This window comes from Mya arenaria, chromosome 12 (assembly GCF_026914265.1).
Source record: "Mya arenaria isolate MELC-2E11 chromosome 12, ASM2691426v1".
NCBI classification, from domain to species: Eukaryota; Metazoa; Mollusca; class Bivalvia; order Myida; family Myidae; genus Mya; species Mya arenaria.
Genome location: NC_069133.1, coordinates 11,573,567 through 11,597,331, shown reverse-complemented (window position 1 = coordinate 11,597,331; position 23,765 = coordinate 11,573,567). Strand labels below are relative to the sequence as shown.

Below are 23,765 nucleotides of genomic sequence, written 5' to 3'. Positions count from 1 at the left end.
CCGCCTCTCTGCGAGTGAGGGTGGTATAGTGGTGATATTCGTTGCTTAACGAACGTTCTTGTCCTTAGAAATCCTCAAAATAGTGTTTGAATACATAACTGCGTCAATGGTTCTAAATCTATCACCGGAAATTTGAAATAAAGTCACGTAGCTGGCATAATTACAACAACAATCCCAGCCGGTTTTTAACCCAGAGGACACTGGATTTTGTTCATACGAACGTACTTGTCCCTAGAAGTCCTCAAAATAGAGTTTGAATACAAAACTGCGTAAAATGGTTCTAAATCTATCACCGGAAATTTGGAATAAAGTCACGTAACTGGCATAATAACAACGACACAATAACATTGCATGGCTGTTCAGTCACGCTCGTTTATACATATGTCTCGTGCTCCTGATATTTTTAAAAACATATTCATTCTTTGAAGAGGAAATCCACATTTTTCAAGTTATTCGGGGGTTCTCAAAAGAGATAAGTATAATATCTAGTCACTAAAGTACTTCTAATTTATTGCTCACAGATTTCAATTACCCAACTTACTTTCTTAAACTTTTAAATAGTATAATTGTGGTTGCTTAAGCAAATAAAATACGCTACAAGTCTCAAATCTAGTCAAATGGAGAACATTGAACATTTTTTGCTAAAATAAGTGTACCTGTGGTAACACACTTGTAATCCATGTATGCTATCGAAAAGTTGTTAGAGTCTAGCCGAATATATTGAACAGTTGCTTCCCTTATGAAATTTCACGTGATTTCGCTCGTCTGCAACAAAATGGCCGACAACCATGTATGACGCTGAAAGCGAACGTACCGAAAGCGAATCTGAAGAATCATACAATTACCATGTTCTAAAAAGGTTAAAAGCATTTTCTTGTTTAATACACTGTTACTTCATGATAAGAATGAACATAATATTAAGTAAATACGTGTGGTCATGTTATAAACGAAATAAAAATAATTGAATTCCACATTGTCTGATGATTTTGTGATTTGGGCCATAGACACCAGAATGTATCATCAAGTTCACTTTTTTGGGCTGTTTATCATGTCATGGGAACTTATATAACATGTGGTCATACATTCTGGTGTCTGTGATATTGGCCTTGGCTTTGAACACAAATAAAATACTTAGAATTTTTTTTTTTGTTAAACTCATTGATACCCTAGTCTAATTAATCTTGACGTGTTATATGGGATTCTTCCAATCTGCAATATCAAAAATCGTAAAAACCTACACTTTTTTGGACTATTGGATACCCCTATGCAGACCTTATTTGGCTCTCCTTTGGATTTCAAAATACAAAGTAAAACAAATAGTTTTGCCATTGGCATGGAATTGAACAACATAGTCATCTTTGCTTGTCTTTTTAACAGTACTGTATATGTGCATCCGAGTCAGATAACTACCATAGACACAGACCAGAGAACACCTGATGGCAACCTGTTGATGCCAAAAATGGAAGATATACAGAATGAAGACATAGTAATTGAGGCACCTGTAGAAACAGAAAAAGCTATTCGTCAACCAGCCGATGGACAAACCTTCAGTTTGTTGACAGGTATTTTAATATAAGTAGTGTCCACTTTGAACATAAGGAGATTTCCATGCCAATGAACCCAACAAGCTTGTTATTTATCTATTTTGTCCAGTTCTAATAACAACTGTTTGATAACCTGTACATGTAGCATGGTCTTTGGTTTTTCCTCATCGGAGAGAGGATTTCACCTGTATCCAGCCGTTTGGTAGTAATCTTTGCAAATGTATTTACGGTACTTAAATAAAGTTATAAAATCAAATGTACTTTAATGCAGTATTGTTTGATACGGTTTAGAAATTGGGCTGACTGAAGAGTCCTATAGACAATAAGTAAATGTTCATCCCAAGCTGTTTAAATTTTGCATCATGTTTGTCACATGGCTTTATCATGTTATGACAGCAGTAACTGTTGAGCATTTACACATACAATTTGTTCGATAATGAGCACATTATTTTATTTGAAAACATTTTATATATCACTTAGACATGATGGGTCAATTGATGGGGTGTATAGAAAGGAACTCGGAGGTGATGCAGGTTGCCATGGAAACCATGGATTCACTGTCCCGGTCGTCAGCGAGAAACCCTGTCTCTGATGATGGAGATCTTATCATTCCAGACTCAAAGAGATCTGATAAGGTAACAAAGCTGATTTTCAGAGAAACAATTAATTGTTGTTTTTTGGGATGCTGGAATGTTTTTTAGTGTGATTTGTTTGTATATTGATAAGATATACCTGTATAAAATAAGAAACACCTGCTTCAACCTTCAAGCCTTTTATATCTATGAGTAGATGCCTTTAATCATCAATTTTCAATCAGGGTTTTATTGGTTATTAGATTTGGGTATGTCAGCTGAAGGTGGGCAGGCGTTGTCAACAATTTATGTTCAGGCTGTGACTTTGCGATGCATAGAGGGATCTTGAAAGAATAAGGCACAAATGTTCTGCTTGAAAATATGGTTGGCCATGTACAAGACTTACTGTAGGTCTGTACATTAAAGGTCAAGACCATGTTTAAGTCATAGGTCAACATGCCTTGTTCTTCTTGATTGGGCTGTCAATCTCCCATGCATAGAGGGATTTTAGAGTGGCTTGGCACAAATATTCTCCATGAAAAGGAGCTGTGTTGAGTACAAGACCAAGGCAAGGCATATCTTGGCAGGTCAAAGGCCAAGGTTTCATTTAAGGGTCATTTGTCAGAAATTGTTGTATTTTGGTTTGTCTAGGCCTGTTTGGCCATGCATAAGAAGGTTTTGAAAAATAATGTTACAAATACCATTGCTTGATATTGTGTCACTTGAAAAACCAATAATATGAAGGTCAAAGCTTAAGGTCACTCTACCTACTGGCAGTGATTTTAAGATATGTACATGTATTCTCTGTTTTAGGTGACTGTAGAGATTAAGTGCACATTCCTGAAGATCACAGACATTGACACCATCGACCAGCAGTTTGAGGCTGAGATTTTTGTGCAGGCCAAGTGGCAGGAACCCATACTTGAACAAAACTACATGGGAGACACACAGAAGGTATTCTATCCTCATTGTGTGGTAACAGGTTCCTGAATTAGGCTTTTGGATCAACAAACACAAATTGTCACATTCTTTATCAAACAAACACTGACAAGCCCTGCTATTGAAAATAAAATTTGGATACCTTGTTTCAATCAGTGCATGGCTTGTGGAGGTTTTTTAAGAGCGAAAGGTTAAATAAAACATGGATTAATAGAATACACAGTAAAAAAAGCTAGGATGCTTGAGTTTTAAAAAACTGATGTGTAGTTATTCAACAATCATTTGCCTGTTTTCAGAATAAAGAAGGACTTGATAAAATGATACCCTGGGATCCGAAACTGATTGTGATGAACATAGATGGAGCGTTTGTGCTGAACAGGAAGACTTATGACATTCGCTACAATGAGCCAGGCTACAGATATCCACTAGTCGTTCAGTTATGGAGGTTTAAGGGATTCTTCAAGGAAAATCTTGAGTTGGAACACTTTCCAGTCGACGTTCAGGTTGGTCCTGATTAATAGTTAAGTTTAGATCGCACCTGCTTTAAAGAATTTGTTTTTATTGATAGAGAGTCCTGTAAAGTAGTATACACTTTTGTATTGAATCATGAATGACAGTCCATTGGCTATTTCTAAAATATATTAGGCCTAATAAAAGAGTTTTGTTATCAATTTCTTTCATAATGGAGATGTATTAAAAAAAAAAACTGTTGGTGTTTCAAAAGTATCAAAAGGGATTTACAATCAATGAGCCAAATATGAATGTAAATCTGACAATTACTACCAAATGTTTGCACCAAGGAACTTCATTCTTGGTTTGCCTGTTAGTAGATGACCCCTTTTTGATTATGAGATCAGTAAGTCAAAGGTCAATGTAATATTGAAGATAAGAACGGTTTCCACTTAATAACTTAAGAATGCTTGGGCCCAGGAACTTCATACTTAGTTGGTCATGATTAGTAGATGACATATATTGATTTTGATGGTAATAGGTCAAAGTTACAGTGACCTTCAGGTGAAAAATGATTTGTTGGTCACCAGTCTGTGCATCACACTTTGTTTCTGCTCAATAACTGGAGAACACTTGGACCAGTAGAAGATGACCCCTTTGTTGGTTTGTCTTCAGTCCAAAAGTACAAATATCATGTCCATCATTGATTAATTCTCAGCTACAACCACACAATGGGGGAAACAAGCGCTTTTTAATAAAAAAAAATCTCCAAGCCTTTGCAGGGGTTCTAAAATTCTGGATTTAGAGGCTCTAGGAACACTTGAGATAGATGTAAATATGATGAGATTTTCAGGGGGTTGGGGATAGGATATTGGGATAAGTGGCGAATTGTGAAATTATTTTTTGCTGGAAAGAGGGGTTCACCTTTATTTCCCTTGGCCGTCCACAGGGGCTTTTAGCCCCCAAAACCATAGCTATTTTTTTGCGGGATTGACAATTATCAGCTATTAGAAACCCTGTGAAAAATTGACAAACTTGTTGTGTCTTCCCCTAGGTAACAAATGGAGATTTGAGATTTGATTGTAGGTATAACAAATGCTTATCATTGAACTATTGTCATTCCATACAAATAGCACTGTTCCTCTCCTACAGGACCTGACCATCTCAATATCAACTGAGCGGTCTGATGCAGAAGTGGATCTGGTGGAGGACCAAACAGCCGTCAGCTCCATCAACACCAAGTCATTTATGGACCAGGTACACCTTACGATGATGATATGCCATACATGCCATTCTTAACTTTGATGATAATCACTATTCTTAAGAAAGAGGTGCTCAGTAGGGTTGTGCAATATTATCAATAAGCCAATGTATTGCAATACAGAACAAATATGATATATTTCCCTGTCACTGTTCATTAGGGGGATCACTCTAACCTTTCACTTCAGTTAATATCTTGAACTATTTTTTGGACTTAAATGTTAATATACTTCAGTTAACATTAAAATTTTGTAAGAATTTTAAATGCATGGTCGTGTTCTTATTTATAAGACAATGTTCTTTTGTTGGCAGGCAGAGTGGAGCCTGTACAACCACATAGAGACATTCTGTGACTTCACCACCGTGGAGTACTGCAGCTCCACCGTCCATCCCATACTTCATGCACAGTGTCGTGTTGCCAGGAAGATGGGATACTTCATCTGGAACATAGTTTTTATTATGGTAGTGTTTTATGTCTGCTTTTGCTCACAAGAATAATAAGTTTGCAGGAAAATTGTTGAAATATTATGTGAGCCCCATCGCACAATTTTATCCTTTGCACTTAATTACTACAAATGAAATAATCATAAATATAAAATACCAAAAATAATGAATTTCTCTGTGTTATAGTTTCGTCCACACTTCTTTTCTTTTTTAAAGGATTGTTATTGGTTCTTATAACTTTATGATTGCATTAAAATTTTATACAATGTTTCTAGAGGCATTTAGGTTATTATATATCAATCTTATGTTGTGTTATGTTTTAAATGAAGTTTGTATCATGCATACTTTGTTTAAAGAATTTGACAACGCAAAATGTTTAGATCCGAAATAGGTAACTCATTGAAAAGTTAGATCAACATGACATTAAATGATACTGATATTCAAAAATGCGAAGCCTGTCAACTAACTATGAACAACCCTCATATTATCACAGAAAGATTCTTGGTTATATAGTGCTTAATAGTATGCCTTCTGATTGAAACCCTTTCAATTGTGCTATTGTTCGCGGCCCATATCACTCCTGTGATGGTTCTAGTGTACTTTTGTAATTATATTATGTGTGCGATGTCAAATTTAGAGTCAAAATGCAAAACGCATGGTCTTATTTGAAAATGTTAGGTATCGTCACTAAATTTTCAGTTTACGTTAGTATCATTTTATTGAAATACCAAAATACAAAAAAAAAATCATTAGGTATTGTCATGAAATTTTCAGTATTACTTTAGTAACATTTTATTGAAAGACCAAAAACAAACCAATCAAACCAATGGAATGTCCAAAACCTAAAAATCACATGATGTGGATCATGTTATCTAAAAATGATGTTTTATTCTGCAGAAGACAATTTTAATAGCCTGACATTTAATGCACATTATGAAGTTCAAAATTCATGGAATTGAACAATTTAGATACTTTTCAGAACTTCATATATCTGATCATAATTAATTGAAATGTTTCTACTTTTATTTTATTTTATGTTTTGGAAGTTGCTGATCATCAGTCTGACATTTGCGGCATACTCGATAGAATTCAAGACAGCAGACCGACTGACAGTGACCATCACCTTGTTCCTGACTGCAGTGGCTTTCAAGCTGGTCGTGAAACAGAGCCTGCCCACCATCTCTTATCTCACATATCTGGTACAGAAATACTATAGCTCCTGGCTTAAAGAAGTCAGAGCCTCTGTCCATGCTCTCAACATGTCATGTCCTCACAGTTTAATAACAGCTTGGACAGCTGGTTGTCCATTTAGCACAGTTATTAGTGCTCTCGCTTCTCATCTAGGCGATCTAGGTTTGATTACCGCCCTAGGCGCATGTGAGTTTGGTTTGTGGTCACCAAGTCAGACAAGTTAGTTTTCTCTGGGTACTCCGGTTTCCCCAACAACACAAGTCCACACTCTGGCGCAACATTGTGTCAACAAGAGTGTTTTATAAATATTAGTTGCAATAGCTTGCTTCACAAATGTTGTAAAAATTAATAAGTTTAAACTAAAGGCTCAAATGAAATGATCAACATTCTGTGAAATAATTCTTACTATTATGGAACAATTGTGCCTTGCATTTTAGAGGATGAAATAAGTTAAGCTAATTTCCATTTCTCAAAGATAGTTAAACTTTGAAGGAGGAACTCTGAGAGATTTAGTCTACATTATTAGATAAATAGGGAGCATAGACCAGGTATGCTTGCCTTGTTCTCGTCATGGATAATTTGTTTATATCAGGTTGAATGCTGTGTATATTCCAGGATGTGTATGTGATATCAGCCCTGATCTTCCTAGGCCTGCAGGCAGCCCAGAATGCTTCAATGACGGCCATGTCTCACTTTATGGCCCAGGCGGAGGTGCAGTACTTTGACAAGTGGTCCATGGTCAGCATGGCGTTTCTGCTCGTCATGTTCCATGTAATCTTTGCTGTCTTCATCTATAGAACTGTAAGTATGCTGAGAGGGAAAAGGAAATGCAACAATGTTTTGTCACCATCAAACCTGATATAAATATCACCTTTGCATACATTTTCAAGAAATTGAAAAGTGGCCGTGAAATATGATTTAAATTTTGTCAATGATAGCTAACACAACTTCTTTTTACAGACAACCTAGCTTATCAATATCTTCAGCAGTTTTATCCGTACAATAATGCATTTGTATTATTATTAAAAAACATTGTCATGTATCGAAATTGTCATAGACTAAGAGTCATTGTCGCCATAGCTGTAAGTGTGTGAAAACTTTTTTGTTGGACATTTTGCTCAGAAACAGTTTAAGATAATTATTCATATGAATCCTAGTACAATGTTTACATTGAGAAAAGGTATATAAACCTAGTATTCATTGCTAGGGACAATACCCACATGTGTTACAAGGGCCAAAACTCTGGCTTATAAATGAGTTATACCCCCTGTTTGCTTGTGAAGATCAAACAAGATAACAGAGTCTTTGTGTTCCTCCCACAGCAATCTACTTTACTGCTGCAATAAATCAATCTTATTACTTAATTTCAGGCATCAAAGAGGAGAAGAGTGATGAAAGAAAAGGACAGAATGTATGCTGTAAGTAGCTTTAGGCTTATGAACCCTCAAACATATTGTATGAATAGATGTATTGAGCATTCTTGAATAGATATTGCTGTTGTTCTTTTCAAAATTTAAATACACTATAATGGGTGTTGTTGTGCATTTACGTTTCCCAGATGCTGCTGACCTTTAAAGTTACAAAAATGTTCTTGCTTGGGGTTCAAACCCAAACCCTCCCTACAATTACACAAACCAGAGCTGTCACAGAGACTATTTCATTGCATGTTACTAGAATTTCTAATGTCAAATGAGAAACAGCCATCATTTGCATTACATGCAACTTGAATATATAAGTAGGTTGGATGGTTGGGAGCCTTTGTATCAGGTTTCAATGTAATACATCAAGTAGTTACTGAGAGAGATATTGAATTATGCACACTTACATGCAAATCTTGACCAGTATGTCGAATAATAAAGGGCCATAATTGGTATAATATGAAAATAGAGTTAACTACCGGAATTGCGCTAAGTATCATGCCTATCTGTCAGTCTGGTTAACACTGTTCAAAATCTACCAGTACATTTTAAAGGCGGGATTATGGTATCAGCATACTAGAAAACCTTTATACCCAAAAACAATACCAAGTTTAAAAGTGCAACCACGACTCACAGTTTCTATTTCTCGCACTATTGCTTTAACTTGATATTTTGGGATATTATAAGCAGTTTTAACAGTTTAGTTGTTAAAGAATAAGGTGGTAAAACATGTAACCTTTAGTAGACTTTTTAGTCATCCCCAATAGTGCTAAATGTCAGCTTTTTTGAGCAGTATTACATATATTCAAAAACAACGTTGTGAAAGATTGAGGTTCAAAGAGTGGATATCCATAAAAACATAAAAAAATCGTGATGATGGTTTTATTCCTGACTCTCAATTGCTGACTTGCTAAGAAGGCTTCTGACTGGACAGTACTTGAAACATTCTGTTAAGACAAGTTCGTCCCCAGTAATATAGACCTAAGTACTCTGAATATTGGTGTATACTATCTTTCAGGCTAAGAGAGACTTTCTGGAAAAGTTTGGGGAACTACCGCCACGATATGATAAAAATGTCTCCGACAGAGACTTCTTCGATAACTTCATCCCAGGACGTTCACTCAGCAAGTCAGCCCTGCCAAAATAACCTACTCTCCCGTTATCTGTGATACGTTGTGTTATTTATAGACTCACATGTACCCCTTTTTGATTCTTGATTTGTCATTCTAGGGGCAGATCTGTGCATGTATAAGCCATAATTTTATTGTCATTATTGACAGGCATGAACTGAATGTAATTTTGTCATGTTTTTTCAGTAAAATCAAATGTTTTTATAAATGCTTTGAAGATGTTTATTATGCACATTTAATTAATGAAGTGTGTCCAGTGCAGCTTATTGCGACACACCCAAAGGGCTTAACCATTTGTCTTTGTTATTCAAATGAATATGATGTTGTTAATGTGTTGTTGATGAACTTAATGTTGTTGAGATCTTGTTTATTTGTGATTTAATTCTCTGCCTGGGTGCAAGATATTGTAAATAGAAATTGAATGATGGTATAACATTTCGGTGTTTCATGGAGAAAAGGAAGAATTCCATTAAAATGGTTGGAAAATTGCATATAAGTGCATATTTAGTTCTTATTTGTGCTCCAAAGAATGCTGCCTATATTCATTGATGAAGCTTTTATCATATCATTTAAAGCATTCCATAGATGTACTTTCTTGAAATCCCAAAATAGTTCTTCTATTGTTTCCATGTTCATACTGCAAAAAATGCAAAAAGTTTTCATATTCCATTTATATAAATTTGTTTTTGTAGGTATTATTCTTAGCAAGAATTTATACTGAAAACTGGTTGTAAATAGCACTTTTTCTATGCTAAGTGATAATATACAAAGTACCCCTAACTGTAAAAAAACTGTTGGCAAAAGGAGGTGTTTTAGCAGAAAGGCAATGATTCATTCGTGAATCCCAAGTCATATATTGATTATTTTTCCTGGAGACCCATTATTCCTAAAAATGTGTATCTGCAGAAGGGATGTTCATAAATTAACCTGTGCACAAAACTGCCAGAAGCTCTCATTTTTATGCTAAGAACCCATCGTTTGAAATATGCGAGTCCAATAAAAACATTCAAGCAACCTTCAAAATGATTCGCTGATATGTAATAAGTAATTGAGGATGAGCGAACTAAAAGACACTTATGTGATCGATTTATAAGTTTTTACTAAAAGCATCAATATAAATTTTGCAAATGATAAACATGTGGATTTCAATTAACGGAAGATTTGAATATTGGCTTTTTACAGAGCTTTAGCAACCATATTGGATAAGAAAACTGAACATAACAGCAATTATATAAATTTAACTTTATTTGTAACAATTTATAACAATAGAATCAAAATTACAGTTTTTGAGCATATATATATATATATATATATATATATATATATATATTAAACACATATTATAAATATATTAAAATATGTATGTGTTGTATTTGGTTATGTTTCAACAATATTATTACAGAAGAATATGCATACAAAAAAGAAGTGAATGAAGAAATAAACTCTGACATAAAAAATGCAGTCAGTATTCAGAAAAATAACCAAAATTTCATTCATTCAAATAAATCAAGAGGCATTGCTGGCCTTGGAGAATTCATTTGTATATATTTATTACAAATGAAAAATAAATAGCAAGTTGAGTTAGACCTCTTGAAAGCTTCTCATTACCCTGACTCCTTTATAGCAAAATCCTTTCAACCAAAATAATAGTTTTCTTCTAAAGTATGTTAAAATTCAACCACAACAACCATACTATATAACTTTTGTTTCAATGTAGAAGAATTCTGCCAGATTTGTATAATTTCTGTACTCGGTACATAAAGCTTATAAGAGTATCAGTATATCTATGGTGCAATGGAGAAGGTGCAAGACTACATTTTTTCTAACTTTTTTTTTAATATCATAGTTTTATTACATTTATAAAATTGATTTCATGTATAACCATCATTTGTTTTACAAACTTATATTTATAACAGAATAATATATATACCTTTAACAGCCTTTAACATTTTACACTGTTAGAAATAATGAATGCTTTAGAAGCACAAGTATAGAACACTATAATGAAATAAATTCTACAGATACTATGGGTTAGAAAAAACATTGCATTCAGGAACCATTAAGCTAACAATAATTCTAAAATCCTTCCAGCTGTTGGGAGTGGACCAAATAAGATTGCTATATATTTGACCCTTAAGTAGGACCATGGGTTCTTAGTGGTCGACATTCGTGCCCTGCTACTTTAAAGAATCCTTTAAGTAATACTGGACACAAAATTGGCTCCCTTAACTGACTAATAAATATGGCCTTGACCTTGAAGGTAATGGTTGAAAATAAACATAAATTTTGAGTGATACACCTTTAACTACATACTAAATAATGCATTTATGGAAAATATTCATTACTGATTAAAAGATTATAACCAGTCATTGTAATAAGACTCAGATGAACAAGCCAACTATTGCTTGGGATCAAAATTTTTTAACAAGCCCTGTTATATAAAATTCCGAATATGAGCAAGCCCAAAAAATATCTTGCCAGTTAATTCTGAAAAAACCATGTGTTCTACACCTTTCTTTCAAATTAAACTCGGTATCCTTTATAAGAACTATTGTTTTTGACAATTATTCATCATTTTTGGTATATCAAATAATTGTATTAATTGTGGTAAATCTTATCTGGGAGTAAAAGTGCATCTTTAAGGAAATACAGGAAAGAAACAAAATGGGGTTGAAAAAAGAACAAAGTTTCGGCTCATCCGTAGTGAAAGATAAAAATGTTTATCATTCATGAAGAATATATCCAAAATAGAAAACTGTCATGAAATTGCTATTTTGCATTTTTTATTGAATCATCAAAAATAATCAATTCATATTTTTTTTTCAAATAGAATGGGCAACAGCAGCCCTAGATCGCTCTCATGAGTTCTATACCCTTAAATGACATCAAACACATAACAAACTAGATGTTGAGATATTAAGCTAGGTAATTAAGATCAAGGCTGTCTGATTGCAAACCACAAGTAAGTTGAAGCAACACTGCTAATACCTAGGTCAGGGACTTCAAGTTTCAGACAGGAAACGGTTTTAATTTTATTTGAATTTCAGACATGTTAATCCAAATGTCATAATGGATACAAGGTTTATAGGTTTGCAAAATAACACTCCTTTAAAATAATCCACCATTTTGCTGCCCATTATATCTTTAACAAGTTGTGATTCACCAAGATTTTATAAAACAGTTTCACTATAACCAGGGAAAATCAGCTCGACGGCCATTTTAAAAAAGATGACCTTCAAACAAATTCCTCAATATATGATTTTAACGTGTCAATTACAAAAATAAGTTTCAGAAAAAAGTTATACAATTCTTAAAACACCTTGACAAAGGACTACAATTTCATATGTGCGGTTTAGTTGAAATTGGTCTAACATTAATTTTAGTTCTAGTTGACAAAATGAATATTGACAAAGATGGCCAACGAGCGATCACAATAAACAACGCTGAGCACTTTGGGGGCCATTTTGCTTAAAAGGAGTGTACAAGAATATCAATGGCCTCACTTCAAAATGCAGAAGCTACAAACTCCAAAGTTTTCAGTAGCCGATGTTTTTGGTATTTTCTTGGTAATTTGATCACACATTTCTTTTAGCAAAAGGTCAAGTCACAATTTCTGAAAGTTTGACATGTCTGTTTCTCCGTGAGATGTCCAATCATTGTTTCACAATTTGATCACATGATACAACACAATTTTCATGTTTGACTATTTAGTGGCCATTTTGCAATTAGACACATCTCGGCTCACCTTTATGATTTAAGTGATGTAAAAATTCCAAAACTGGTATAAATACAGCTTTGGCATTTTGAATTGAGGCCATCAATATCTTACAATCAAGAAATTTATTTGCAAAATCAACTCAACATTTCTCAAACTCATCAAAGTAGCTGTTAGTATATACACTACTCAGAAATATCAGTTTGAAAATTCATTTGTACAATAATCTTGGTGATTACATGCTTTATTTTTGCTCTGTGACAAAACATTTAAAATGAAAATATATCACAGATTGATGCTTAAAATGTTTTAAGATATATTAAAAAAATGATAACAATTATACATTAAAAGAAATATTAACGAAATAATAACAATATATATATATACACTAAAAGAAATATTAACAAAATAATAACAATTATACACTAAAAGAAATGTTAACAAAATAATAACAATTATACACTAAAAGAAATATTAACAAAATAATAACAATTATACATTAAAAAAGCGAATAAGATATGAAAAGCATTAGATCAGCCAGTATTAAACGATATGATACATAATATAGCTAGTAAAATAGTACATTTGATTCACAGTAAACACACAGCTAACCTGAGAAAAAATCCCCTAGCCAGAGCCTTTTCTTGTAAATACTGGTGTCATTTGTGAAACTAGTTGTGCATAATGTTTATAAATTATCATAACACTTAAGTCTTCCAGATGAAAAGCATCTTTTAACCCTGTCAGACCTGAGAATTATCAGTTATTTACATACAACACTTATATATGTAGTTCTTTATAAAAATAAATAAATGAAAGAGACAAACAATTCATAAAACACATCTAGCAAGTTGCAGGCAATATTTGCACTACTTCTCGTCCAAAGTTCTTGAAATATTTATCAGTAATGCAGCCATATAACTTGCTTTAATATTTGATATTAAAAAACAAAAAGATGAGTATCATGATTATCTTAAAATAATTTCCTCAGAAAGTCTCAAAACCCTTTAAAAGGAGAACAATAATCAATTTATAACAAAACAAAAATGAAATAGTGTCCTTAGCTTAATCCTGTATTGAGGGACTTTGATAATGTGCAAATATTGGGGCCCACATCAAAGGGGGTCATGTTTAACACACAAAACTCAAAACACAACATACCATAGACCTTTAAATGCAGTCCATTAAATGGCATTGCAATGTACATTTGTAGTTAAACATCCTAATTCTAAGTTGAAAAGGAGGGTCATTACTCTGTCAATTTTTTTTTGTACACACATTCAAACTTGATCTTAATTTTATGGTGTTAAGCATGTGAACAAAAAAATCAGATGACCCTTTAATGATTTAAAGTCTGGTAAAAACCAATACCCCCCCCCCCCCAACAGACTGACACAATCTTGAATCACTCCTATAATGACTCCCCATCAAACTTTGTTCTGTGTGGGTATAACAAAATATTGCATTGTTTTGCTTACAATATAGATTTTGATTTTATCATACTATATACTCATATTGCAATTCTTATCAAAGTGTACAATAAACAATAAAAAAAAACACAATGGCAATCATATGATCAAGCTTATAACAAAATATCCTTATATTGAAAATTAGTAACTGTCCAAAAACAAAATGGAAATTTTACCTTCCACTAATGCTCTTAATCCCGAAATAGATATTTTATCTAGTAAAAAGAAATATTAATTTGGAAAATCAATTGTTATGATGCAAGCATTGATAATATGACCCAATAGATACATGTATTGCACAAGCTCGTTTGTTCATTCTTATTGTTTTAAATACTTGCACAATGCCCAAACACAATCATGCAACATTTTTTTGATTATTTAAATCAAATAGGAATAAGAATAGTAATAAAACTTTTAACGATTTTCAATAATTACAAAATTCTGTCTTTGGCAAACATCTTAATTGGCAATTTTGAAAATAACAATCAAACTCATAGACAAATCTTTCCAAAAGCTGATTTACTATACTTGGACTTCTCTTTAAAGCTCTGATTCAATGATGAATTGCATTAGTCAATATAAAGCTAGTAATAATCTTTGCCTTACAATAAATGTCATTATTCATACAAGAATTTATTATTAAAATTTTAATCCTTGCTTTATTTGATTACATAGTTTGATCAGCAAAATATAGTTAACATGTACATGTACATGTATAATAATACCAGACCCGAATTTCTCAAAAGCTTTTAAGCATATCAAAGATAAATTCCCTTCAAGTCAAAAATCCCTCTAAGAATGTAAATATTACACAAATTCTACCATCTTTTAGTAAGCTTGATTCTATTAAAAGGGACTTAAGATGTTTGAAGAAATTGGGGACTGGGTATTTTTTTTAATTAAGATACATTGGCGTATTGCGTTGTGCTTTGGCCACAACAACCAGGGTTCATATTCACTAATTCCTGACTCTGAGTTTGAGACTGCAAGTTTTCCTTCCATTTTAAATTTGTTTCTGAAAGAGTTAAAATGGTAAAACAGGATAAATATATATGTTTAACAATTAGTTACACATCTTTAACAAAAACAATAACATACTTTTTAGGAATCACTTTTTTGAGCCTTGAGTTTCAAACTCAGACTGAAGCATTAGTGAATATGGCCCCAGCAGTAAAATATTGCTGTCTGTTACAGATATATTTAGCCAACCAATCAAAATGCTTGGATGACTAAACCACTCCCCCAAGAAGGCCCATGATCATTTTTGTTGAAACTTTTATATACATTGCTATGATAAAACAATACATGTAAGCATTTCATTTTGCAAGGTAGATTTCATACCACATACAGGAGCATTGCTATATCTTAAACAGCACCACAGAGAGAATGGCCCATTCAACTGGCATGAGATAATTGAAACAAACAAATACATATCCCTGAAAATTAACTGCTCACACACACAGAGGCCTCTTCATTTCTCGCTCTAAAACTCATCCTTTCAATCATCTCTGACGATGCCGACTGCAGGAATTTCTTCACGCGAGGGTCGTTTCTCCGTCGCGTGTAAATGATTCTCATCACATACTGGGCAGACACTTTCTTCTGGAAACATTCTTCAACAAGGCTGAATAGTTCATTATTCTTCCAGGCCCCATGCTGCTTTATGTCAAAAAAGTTATCAACAAATGGCTTGACATAGTAGAAACTTGATCCCGAATCGAAGAAAATCGTATTGTTGGAATCAACTGACATGGTTGAGTCATATGAATAGGGTGACCCCATTCCCCTGTTATTGGCGTACCGGGCATCTGCCGTCTCAAGTGAATCTATTGAATCTACCAATGAATCTTGGTTGGTATTTTCTCTGACGATGTTTGAACTTTCATCAGCGTCAGAACTTGTTTTGATATTAGAATTATTTTGAGCACCAGCACCTGCAATGTTATCATCATAATTAGCACCATTGGTAAGTAAAGTGTTTTCAATCTTGCCCATCCTTGAGGTTAATGTCTCCTGGGTGCTTGCTTTGGCCTCCTCTAAGCCTGATTTATCTGCACTTCTCTGACCAGCGTAGTAAGTTTGACGCACTGCTTGTTTTCCCTGGGACTGGTCCAGCTCTGCCGCCCCAACCGCCCTCTGTGACTGTGAAACCCGCAGCCCAGGGGTGATGGATTTGAGGCCCGACTGTCTGGAAAAAGCCCTCATGGACTGTCTGAGACCACTCGGGCCTGCTGGCTTAGGGGTAGCTCTAGGTGTGGCCTGTCAATATATATAATGATCATTTTGACAAAAAATAACTATTTATGAAAGGCTTTACATTTCAACTTCTTTTTTTGTCAATGGATTTTTTTAAGAAGCTAGATTTTCAATTATTCATATGTCTGATGTATGATCTTATAAGTAGCCTCCATGGGCGAGAGTGTAAGGTCGGCAAACCCAACCTGAGCATAGAATGTTTTGCTGAAATGAGGTTTATCAAGGTTCCACAAAACACCCTGCACAAGGGTTGGGATGATCCTATCTAACATGAGCGGCCATGGTATATGTACATTGTAGATGCTTTTCTCCCTCCTCAGTTACACATAATATAGTAAAAATGTAATTAATTCATTTTATAAATACAGATTATATTCATCTTTGCCTTTGGGATTTCCAGCATGGCCAAATATTTGGATCTACTTATCTGAGGTGGGAGAATACAATTCCTATGCGTAGATCTGACTTCTAAATGATATTGTCACAATCATTTGTTTTTGCATCATCATTAGATAAGGAATCTGTATTTTCAATAGCAATGCAACATCATATTCATCTTGATTTTAATCCTAGCAAGAGTGCCGTTGAGCCGGAGCAATATGCGCTCATGCTGATGCAGTTTGTGTCATTGAAGTGGGGAAAATATTTAAGGGTGGTCACATTCATATGAGAAAGATTAAGTTGCTCACTATAAGGTAGAAGTTGTTTCTATAATAAGTTTTAATTTTTATAAATAAGATCCAAGAAATGGAAGTTTAATGTAAAGATGAAACAAAACAAATAACAATGACTCGAGCAAAACAGAGAAACTCAACTCAAGTAGAATATATCATCAACACTTTTATAAACAAGAGGGCCCTGAAGGCCCTGTATCGCTCACCTGATCCAATTCAAGTGTGAAATAAGTGTTTTCAGGCCGAGGCCAATTGTGACAGGGGGAAGGAATAAGTGTTTTTCAGGGTGATGGAAAGTGCAACGAGAGGGGACTTAATTAAAACAAATTTAGGACTAGTTTTCAATGCTACATGTTAAATTTTAAAGTTGAGGGTATTACAGTATTAGAGAATTTGAAATGTCAGTCTGGTGGTCTGCAACCTTAGAAAGGATGCATACTTGTCTTTGTTTGTACATTTTTATTTTCTGTTCTTGTTATGGTTGGAGTATAAACATGAAAATTGTTTCATTTAATTCAGAATGTATTTTAGCAGTGTGATTAGAACACTTGTTCTACATGAAAATGCACGAAACATTGAAAACTTATTATACATACTTTTGTCTACATCATGGAAGGACTTTTTTTATTAAATTACAGAGTATATTTTCAATAAATCTGCATATAATCATGAAGTATGGAATCAAAACATTTATACCTGCTGGAATTAAAAAAATAAGTTTACTTAGATCCTTCCTAAGACCAAGTTTTTTTTAATATCACGAATAATTTTTTTAATATCATATAGATAAAGTAGAAAATATGGCCTCAACAGTGTTATAACAATATTTTCTATGATTTGACTTTGTGACCTAGTTTTTAAACTCAGGATACCCAGTGTCAAAATTGACATAGATTTCATAAACACAAACATTCTGACATAGTTTCATGGTGATCATAGAGAGAATATAACCTCTACAGTGTTTACAGTTTTTCTATGATATGACCTACTGGCCTGGTTTTTGACCTCTGATTACCCAGTTTCAGTCTCTACCTAAAGATCATCAAGAATAACATTCTGATCAAGTTCCATGAACATATGGTCATAAATGTGGCCTCTAGAGTGTTAACATGCTTTCCTATTATTTGACCTGGTGACCTAGTTTTTGACCGCACATGACCCAGATTCAAACTTGACTTAAACATTATTAATATAAACATTCTGACCAACTTTCATGAAGATACAGTTATAAATGTGACCTCTAGAGTGTTAACAAGCTTTTTCTTAAATTTGACCTGGTGACCTAGTTTTTGACCGCACATGACTCAGATTTAAACTTGACTTAGAGATAATTAATATAAACATTCTGACCAACTTTCATGAACAAAGAGTCATATATGTGACCTCTAGAGTGCTAACAAGCTTTTCCTATAATTTGACCTGGTGACCTAGTTTTTGACCGCACATGACCCAGATTTAAACTTGACTTAAAGATTATTAATATAAATTTTCTGACCACCTTTCATGAAAATACAGTCATAAATGTGAACTTCGTGCTCAGGTGAGCTAAAAAAATCCAGCGCAAAATGTACATGAAGTTGCCCACACAACATGTACTGGGAGTTGTGCACATAAAACAATCATCTGTAAAAGTTGCAGAAAATCCCCCTAAAAATGTTTGAGAAACTGTGCACACAAGTAATTGTTAACAGAAGGACGGCCCATCTCACTGAAGACGACTGATAGCAAGCACAATAACATAGTATGATCCTTTGGGCGTGTAGAAAGAGAATTCACCTCTGGGGTGTTGTCTTCATCACTGGTTATGCCCTCTTCTCTCTTGGCTGGTAATTGGGCATGTACTGTAACCACTGGGAACTCAGCATCAAAACTGTATGCTGAGCTGTCGTCTAAAATGTGGAATAAAATAGTAAATAATAAAGTATTTAATTGATTTTAACAGGAATTGTTTTTTTAAATGAGACTTAAGTTTGTTTGAGAATGACCTTTTGAAAAACATTTAAGACCACTCTTTATACATTTCAAGAAATAGGAAACAATCTTACAGTGTTATCACGGAATAACAACAGTCTAACTACTCATTTTCAATATTCGTTTACATATTTTATACAATATCAGCAGCCTATCCAGTTGTTTTCACAAAATTATCACTTTCTTTAAGGGAGTCATTGTTTACATCATGATAGGTCAAAACTGGCCTAGTACCAACTTTTTGTACATCAATATCAAAAATGCAGAAGCTTGAAAAACAAACTCAAGACTCCAAGGGGTGCCTTCAGTTTTTAAACACATTTGATGTTATAATATATCTTTTGTTTTCTTTAGAAAGAAAAATTCAAACTATTTATGTCAACACATTCATTTCTGCATAGAGCAGTGAGATATGTGCACTTCTAGCCTTCTTGAGGGTCCAATTAACACATACTATGGTTATTTGCAACAAAATAAATAAGAAAACAACAATATTGACAAGAGATATGCTTCACAATGATTGGTTAATAAGATACCCATGTGACTACCATCTGATGGCATAGCATCTTAGATATCTGCAAGTGACACATCATGAAAATATCTCCCATTTTGCCCCGTTCATGCACGGCTTTTTCAGCAAAGATTGGGAAAAGGCCTGTTTATTGCATATTGGGCAATATTAGCGCATGAATGCTTCAAATAGGTAAAAATTATCAGTTTTCCGTGTAAATACTTCAAGCTGGTATATTAAAACCAATTAAAGATGACATACAATAAAAAATACAACTATTCTAACATTGTAACATCAGACCAGACAACGATTCCATGAATAATTACTATTATTATTTTATTTTTTTTAAATGGTAGGGTCTATAATTTGGAAAAAATAATAAACTTTTTAAAAAATATTTTTTAGAAAAATACACTACACAAACTAGCACCATGCAAAAAAGCAATAGAATATCCTAGAAGACTAAAGGGCTTAAATGGTGCCTTTTTGTTCTTACTTTGGTCTCCAGTGTCGGCCTCCACATCGGCAATAATGTCCCAGTCTAGGAGACGCTGGGCTATCTGATGGGCCCGTTCCCGTTTGTACACCACCTCTCCCTCGGTCAGACCAGGATCTACACAAGTAATAATTTATTGATTAATGGTATATATATATATATATATATATATATATATATATATATATATATATATATGTATGTACCAAGTTTTTGAACGCCAAGACCGCTTTTGATGACCATGACACCAAGTGTTAGAGTGGTCCAGTGGGATAGGTACCGCTTCTCACCCAAAAGGTTGTGTGTTTAATCCCACTAAGGGTTAGAGTGATCTTGTGGGACAAGTGTCCACTTCTCACCCAAAAGGTTGTGGGTTCGATCCTTACCAGGGTGAGAATGGTCCAGTGGTATAAGTGTCCACTTCTCACCCAAAAGGTTGTGGGTTCGATCCTTACCAGGGTGAGAATGGTCCAGTGGTATAAGTGTCCACTTCTCACCCAAAAGGTTGTGGGTTTGATCCCCACCAGGGTGAGAATGGTCCAGTGGTATAAGTGTCCACTTCTCACCCAAAAGGTTGTGGGTTTGATCCCCACCAGGGTGAGAGTGGTCTAGTGGTATAGGTGTCCACTTCTCACCCAAAAGGTTGTGGGTTTGATCCTAACCAGGGGTTAGAGTGGTCCAGTGGTATAGGTGTCCACTTCTCACCCAAAAGGTTGTGGGTTCGATCCTCACCAGGGTGAGAGTGGTCCAGTGGTATAGGTGTCCACTTCTCACCCAAAAGGTTGTGGGTTCGATCCTAACCAGGGGTTAGAGTGGTCCAGTGGTATAGGTGTCCACTTCTCACCCAAAAGGTTGTGGGTTCGATCCTAACCAGGGGTTAGAGTGGTCCAGTGGTATAGGTGTCCACTTCTCACCCAAAAGGTTGTGGGTTCGATCCTAACCAGGGGTTAGAGTGGTCCAGTGGTATAGGTGTCCACTTCTCACCCAAAAGGTTGTGGGTTCGATCCTTACCAGGGTGAGAATGGTCCAGTGGTATAGGTGTCCACTTCTCACCCAAAAGGTTGTGGGTTCGATCCTAACCAGGGGTTAGAGTGGTCCAGTGGTATAGGTGTCCACTTCTCACCCAAAAGGTTGTGGGTTCGATCCTAACCAGGGTGAGAGTGGTCCAGTGGTATAGGTGTCCACTTCTCACCCAAAAGGTTGTGGGTTCAATCCTCACCAGGGTGAGAGTGGTCCAGTGGTATAGGTGTCCACTTCTCACCCAAAAGGTTGTGGGTTCAATCCTCACCAGGGTGAGAGTGGTCCAGTGGTATAGGTGTCCACTTCTCACCCAAAAGGTTGTGGGTTCGATCCTTACCAGGGGTTAGAGTGGTCCAGTGGTATAGGTGTCCACTTCTCACCCAAAAGGTTGTGGGTTCGATCCTTACCAGGGGTTAGAGTGGTCCAGTGGTATAGGTGTCCACTTCTCACCCAAAAGGTTGTGGGTTCGATCCTAACCAGGGGTGAGAGTGGTCCAGTGGTATAGGTGTCCACTTCTCACCCAAAAGGTTGTGGGTTCAATCCTCACCAGGGTGAGAGTGGTCCAGTGGTATAGGTGTCCACTTCTCACCCAAAAGGTTGTGGGTTCAATCCTCACCAGGGTGAGAGTGGTCCAGTGGTATAGGTGTCCACTTCTCACCCAAAAGGTTGTGGGTTCAATCCTCACCAGGGTGAGAGTGGTCCAGTGGTATAGGTGTCCACTTCTCACCCAAAAGGTTGTGGGTTCGATCCTTACCAGGGGTTAGAGTGGTCCAGTGGTATAGGTGTCCACTTCTCACCCAAAAGGTTGTGGGTTCGATCCTTACCAGGGGTTAGAGTGGTCCAGTGGTATAGGTGTCCACTTCTCACCCAAAAGGTTGTGGGTTCGATCCTAACCAGGGTTAGAGTGGTCCAGTGGTATAGGTGTCCACTTCTCACCCAAAAGGTTGTGGGTTCGATCCTAACCAGGGGTTAGAGTGGTCCAGTGGTATAGGTGTCCACTTCTCACCCAAAAGGTTGTGGGTTCGATCCTTACCAGGGGTTAGAGTGGTCCAGTGGTATAGGTGTCCACTTCTCACCCAAAAGGTTGTGGGTTCGATCCTTACCAGGGGTTAGAGTGGTCTAGTGGTATAGGTGTCCACTTCTCACCCAAAAGGTTGTGGGTTCGATCCTTACCAGGGGTTAGAGTGGTCCAGTGGTATAGGTGTCCACTTCTCACCCAAAAGGTTGTGGGTTCGATCCTTACCAGGGGTTAGAGTGGTCCAGTGGTATAGGTGTCCACTTCTCACCCAAAAGGTTGTGGGTTCGATCCTTACCAGGGGTTAGAGTGGTCTAGTGGTATAGGTGTCCACTTCTCACCCAAAAGGTTGTGGGTTCGATCCTTACCAGGGGTTAGAGTGGTCCAGTGGTATAGGTGTCCACTTCTCACCCAAAAGGTTGTGGGTTCGATCCTTACCAGGGGTTAGAGTGGTCCAGTGGTATAGGTGTCCACTTCTCACCCAAAAGGTTGTGGGTTCGATCCTTACCAGGGGTTAGAGTGGTCCAGTGGTATAGGTGTCCACTTCTCACCCAAAAGGTTGTGGGTTCGATCCTTACCAGGGGTTAGAGTGGTCCAGTGGTATAGGTGTCCACTTCTCACCCAAAAGGTTGTGTGTTCAATCCTAACCAGGGGTTAGAGTGGTCCAGTGGTATAGGTGTCCACTTCTCACCCAAAAGGTTGTGGGTTCGATCCTAACCAGGGGTACTTTCTCATAGCCTCTCAAAATGGACACCAGTACTGGTTTCTACCCAGGAAACAGACCGAGCCTGATACTTAAGTCTATCACCTTTCGTCACAAGCAAGCTAAAAGATTTTAGTGTAAACTAAAACTAAGACATGGAGGCTATGAAAAACAGACAAGTTCAAAATGGATTTGTGACCAATGTTATGTTTAGCACAAGAATCCAACTAAAAATGTTTGCAAAGAAGAAAGCTACAATAAACTCAAATGTAACTATGCATGTATGTGTTAAATAACATCAACCAAGCAATTATTTTTATAATCATTTCATTTTTGCAAATTCACAATCTTCAAGTAACAAGATATATTTATAAGTATCCAATTTAAATCCTCATTGGCCAAATTCAAATATTATATGTCATGTATATGATCACAATAAATTCATACCAAGATTTTCAAACAGTTCTAGGTTTTTAAGAATCCACTTCACAAGATCCGCCCCACTGAAATCCTTCTTGTATCGCTGAAGGTCGTGCTTGAGTCTCTGTCTAACCATCAACACACTGTGGTACATAGTGCTGGTACTGCTAGAGTCTGACCCCAGCGCCTGAGAAAAATAAGTAGGCTTATTGAAGGGAAAGGTTCATACTAGGGATTTTCCTTCCATATTAGTAAGTGAAATAATTTTGCAATAATAAGTTCTTAGTGTAATATCTTTTTGAAGATTAACCCTACAGCTGAATCTAAAGCACACATTCTACCAAAACGCTATTGTGAAATTTAAGACTTCCTCATATATCACTTAACAAAACTGGTTTTTATATTGATTCCTTTATATAAGTGACCATTTCCTTTTAAATAAGAGACCCTTTTAACTCTTTATATTAGTAAAAATAAAAATTACCCCTTTTATAAGAAATCATTTACCTTTCAAATCAGAGACCCTTTATATAAGAGACCCTTTATTCTTAATACGAGAGACCCTTT

The 23,765-nt window shown here is 35.6% G+C and overlaps 2 protein-coding genes across 2 annotated transcripts in view; one reads left to right on the top strand and one right to left on the bottom strand.

Annotated features, from left to right (window-relative positions):
• Positions 1-1,459: 1,459 nt before the first annotated feature.
• Positions 1,460-9,092, top strand: LOC128210447 (gamma-aminobutyric acid receptor subunit beta-like). The gene is made up of 10 exons (XM_052914796.1): positions 1,460-1,562; positions 2,025-2,179; positions 2,930-3,070; positions 3,352-3,558; positions 4,658-4,762; positions 5,078-5,227; positions 6,256-6,408; positions 7,016-7,201; positions 7,771-7,818; positions 8,837-9,092. The coding sequence occupies exons 1-10, from the start codon at positions 1,460-1,462 to the stop codon at positions 8,963-8,965; spliced, it is 1,377 nt and encodes a 458-aa protein (XP_052770756.1). The 3' UTR covers positions 8,966-9,092.
• Positions 9,093-10,205: 1,113 nt separating this feature from the next.
• The window catches only part of LOC128211631 (uncharacterized), a gene marked incomplete at its 5' end in the record, with an annotated part of 60,107 nt that continues 46,547 nt past the window's right edge, over positions 10,206-23,765 (bottom strand). Inside the window, 4 exon segments of the mRNA XM_052916618.1 lie at positions 10,206-16,391; positions 18,839-18,951; positions 20,041-20,157; positions 23,226-23,385. Of these exon segments, the coding sequence (XP_052772578.1) occupies positions 15,576-16,391; positions 18,839-18,951; positions 20,041-20,157; positions 23,226-23,385 (1,206 nt within the window).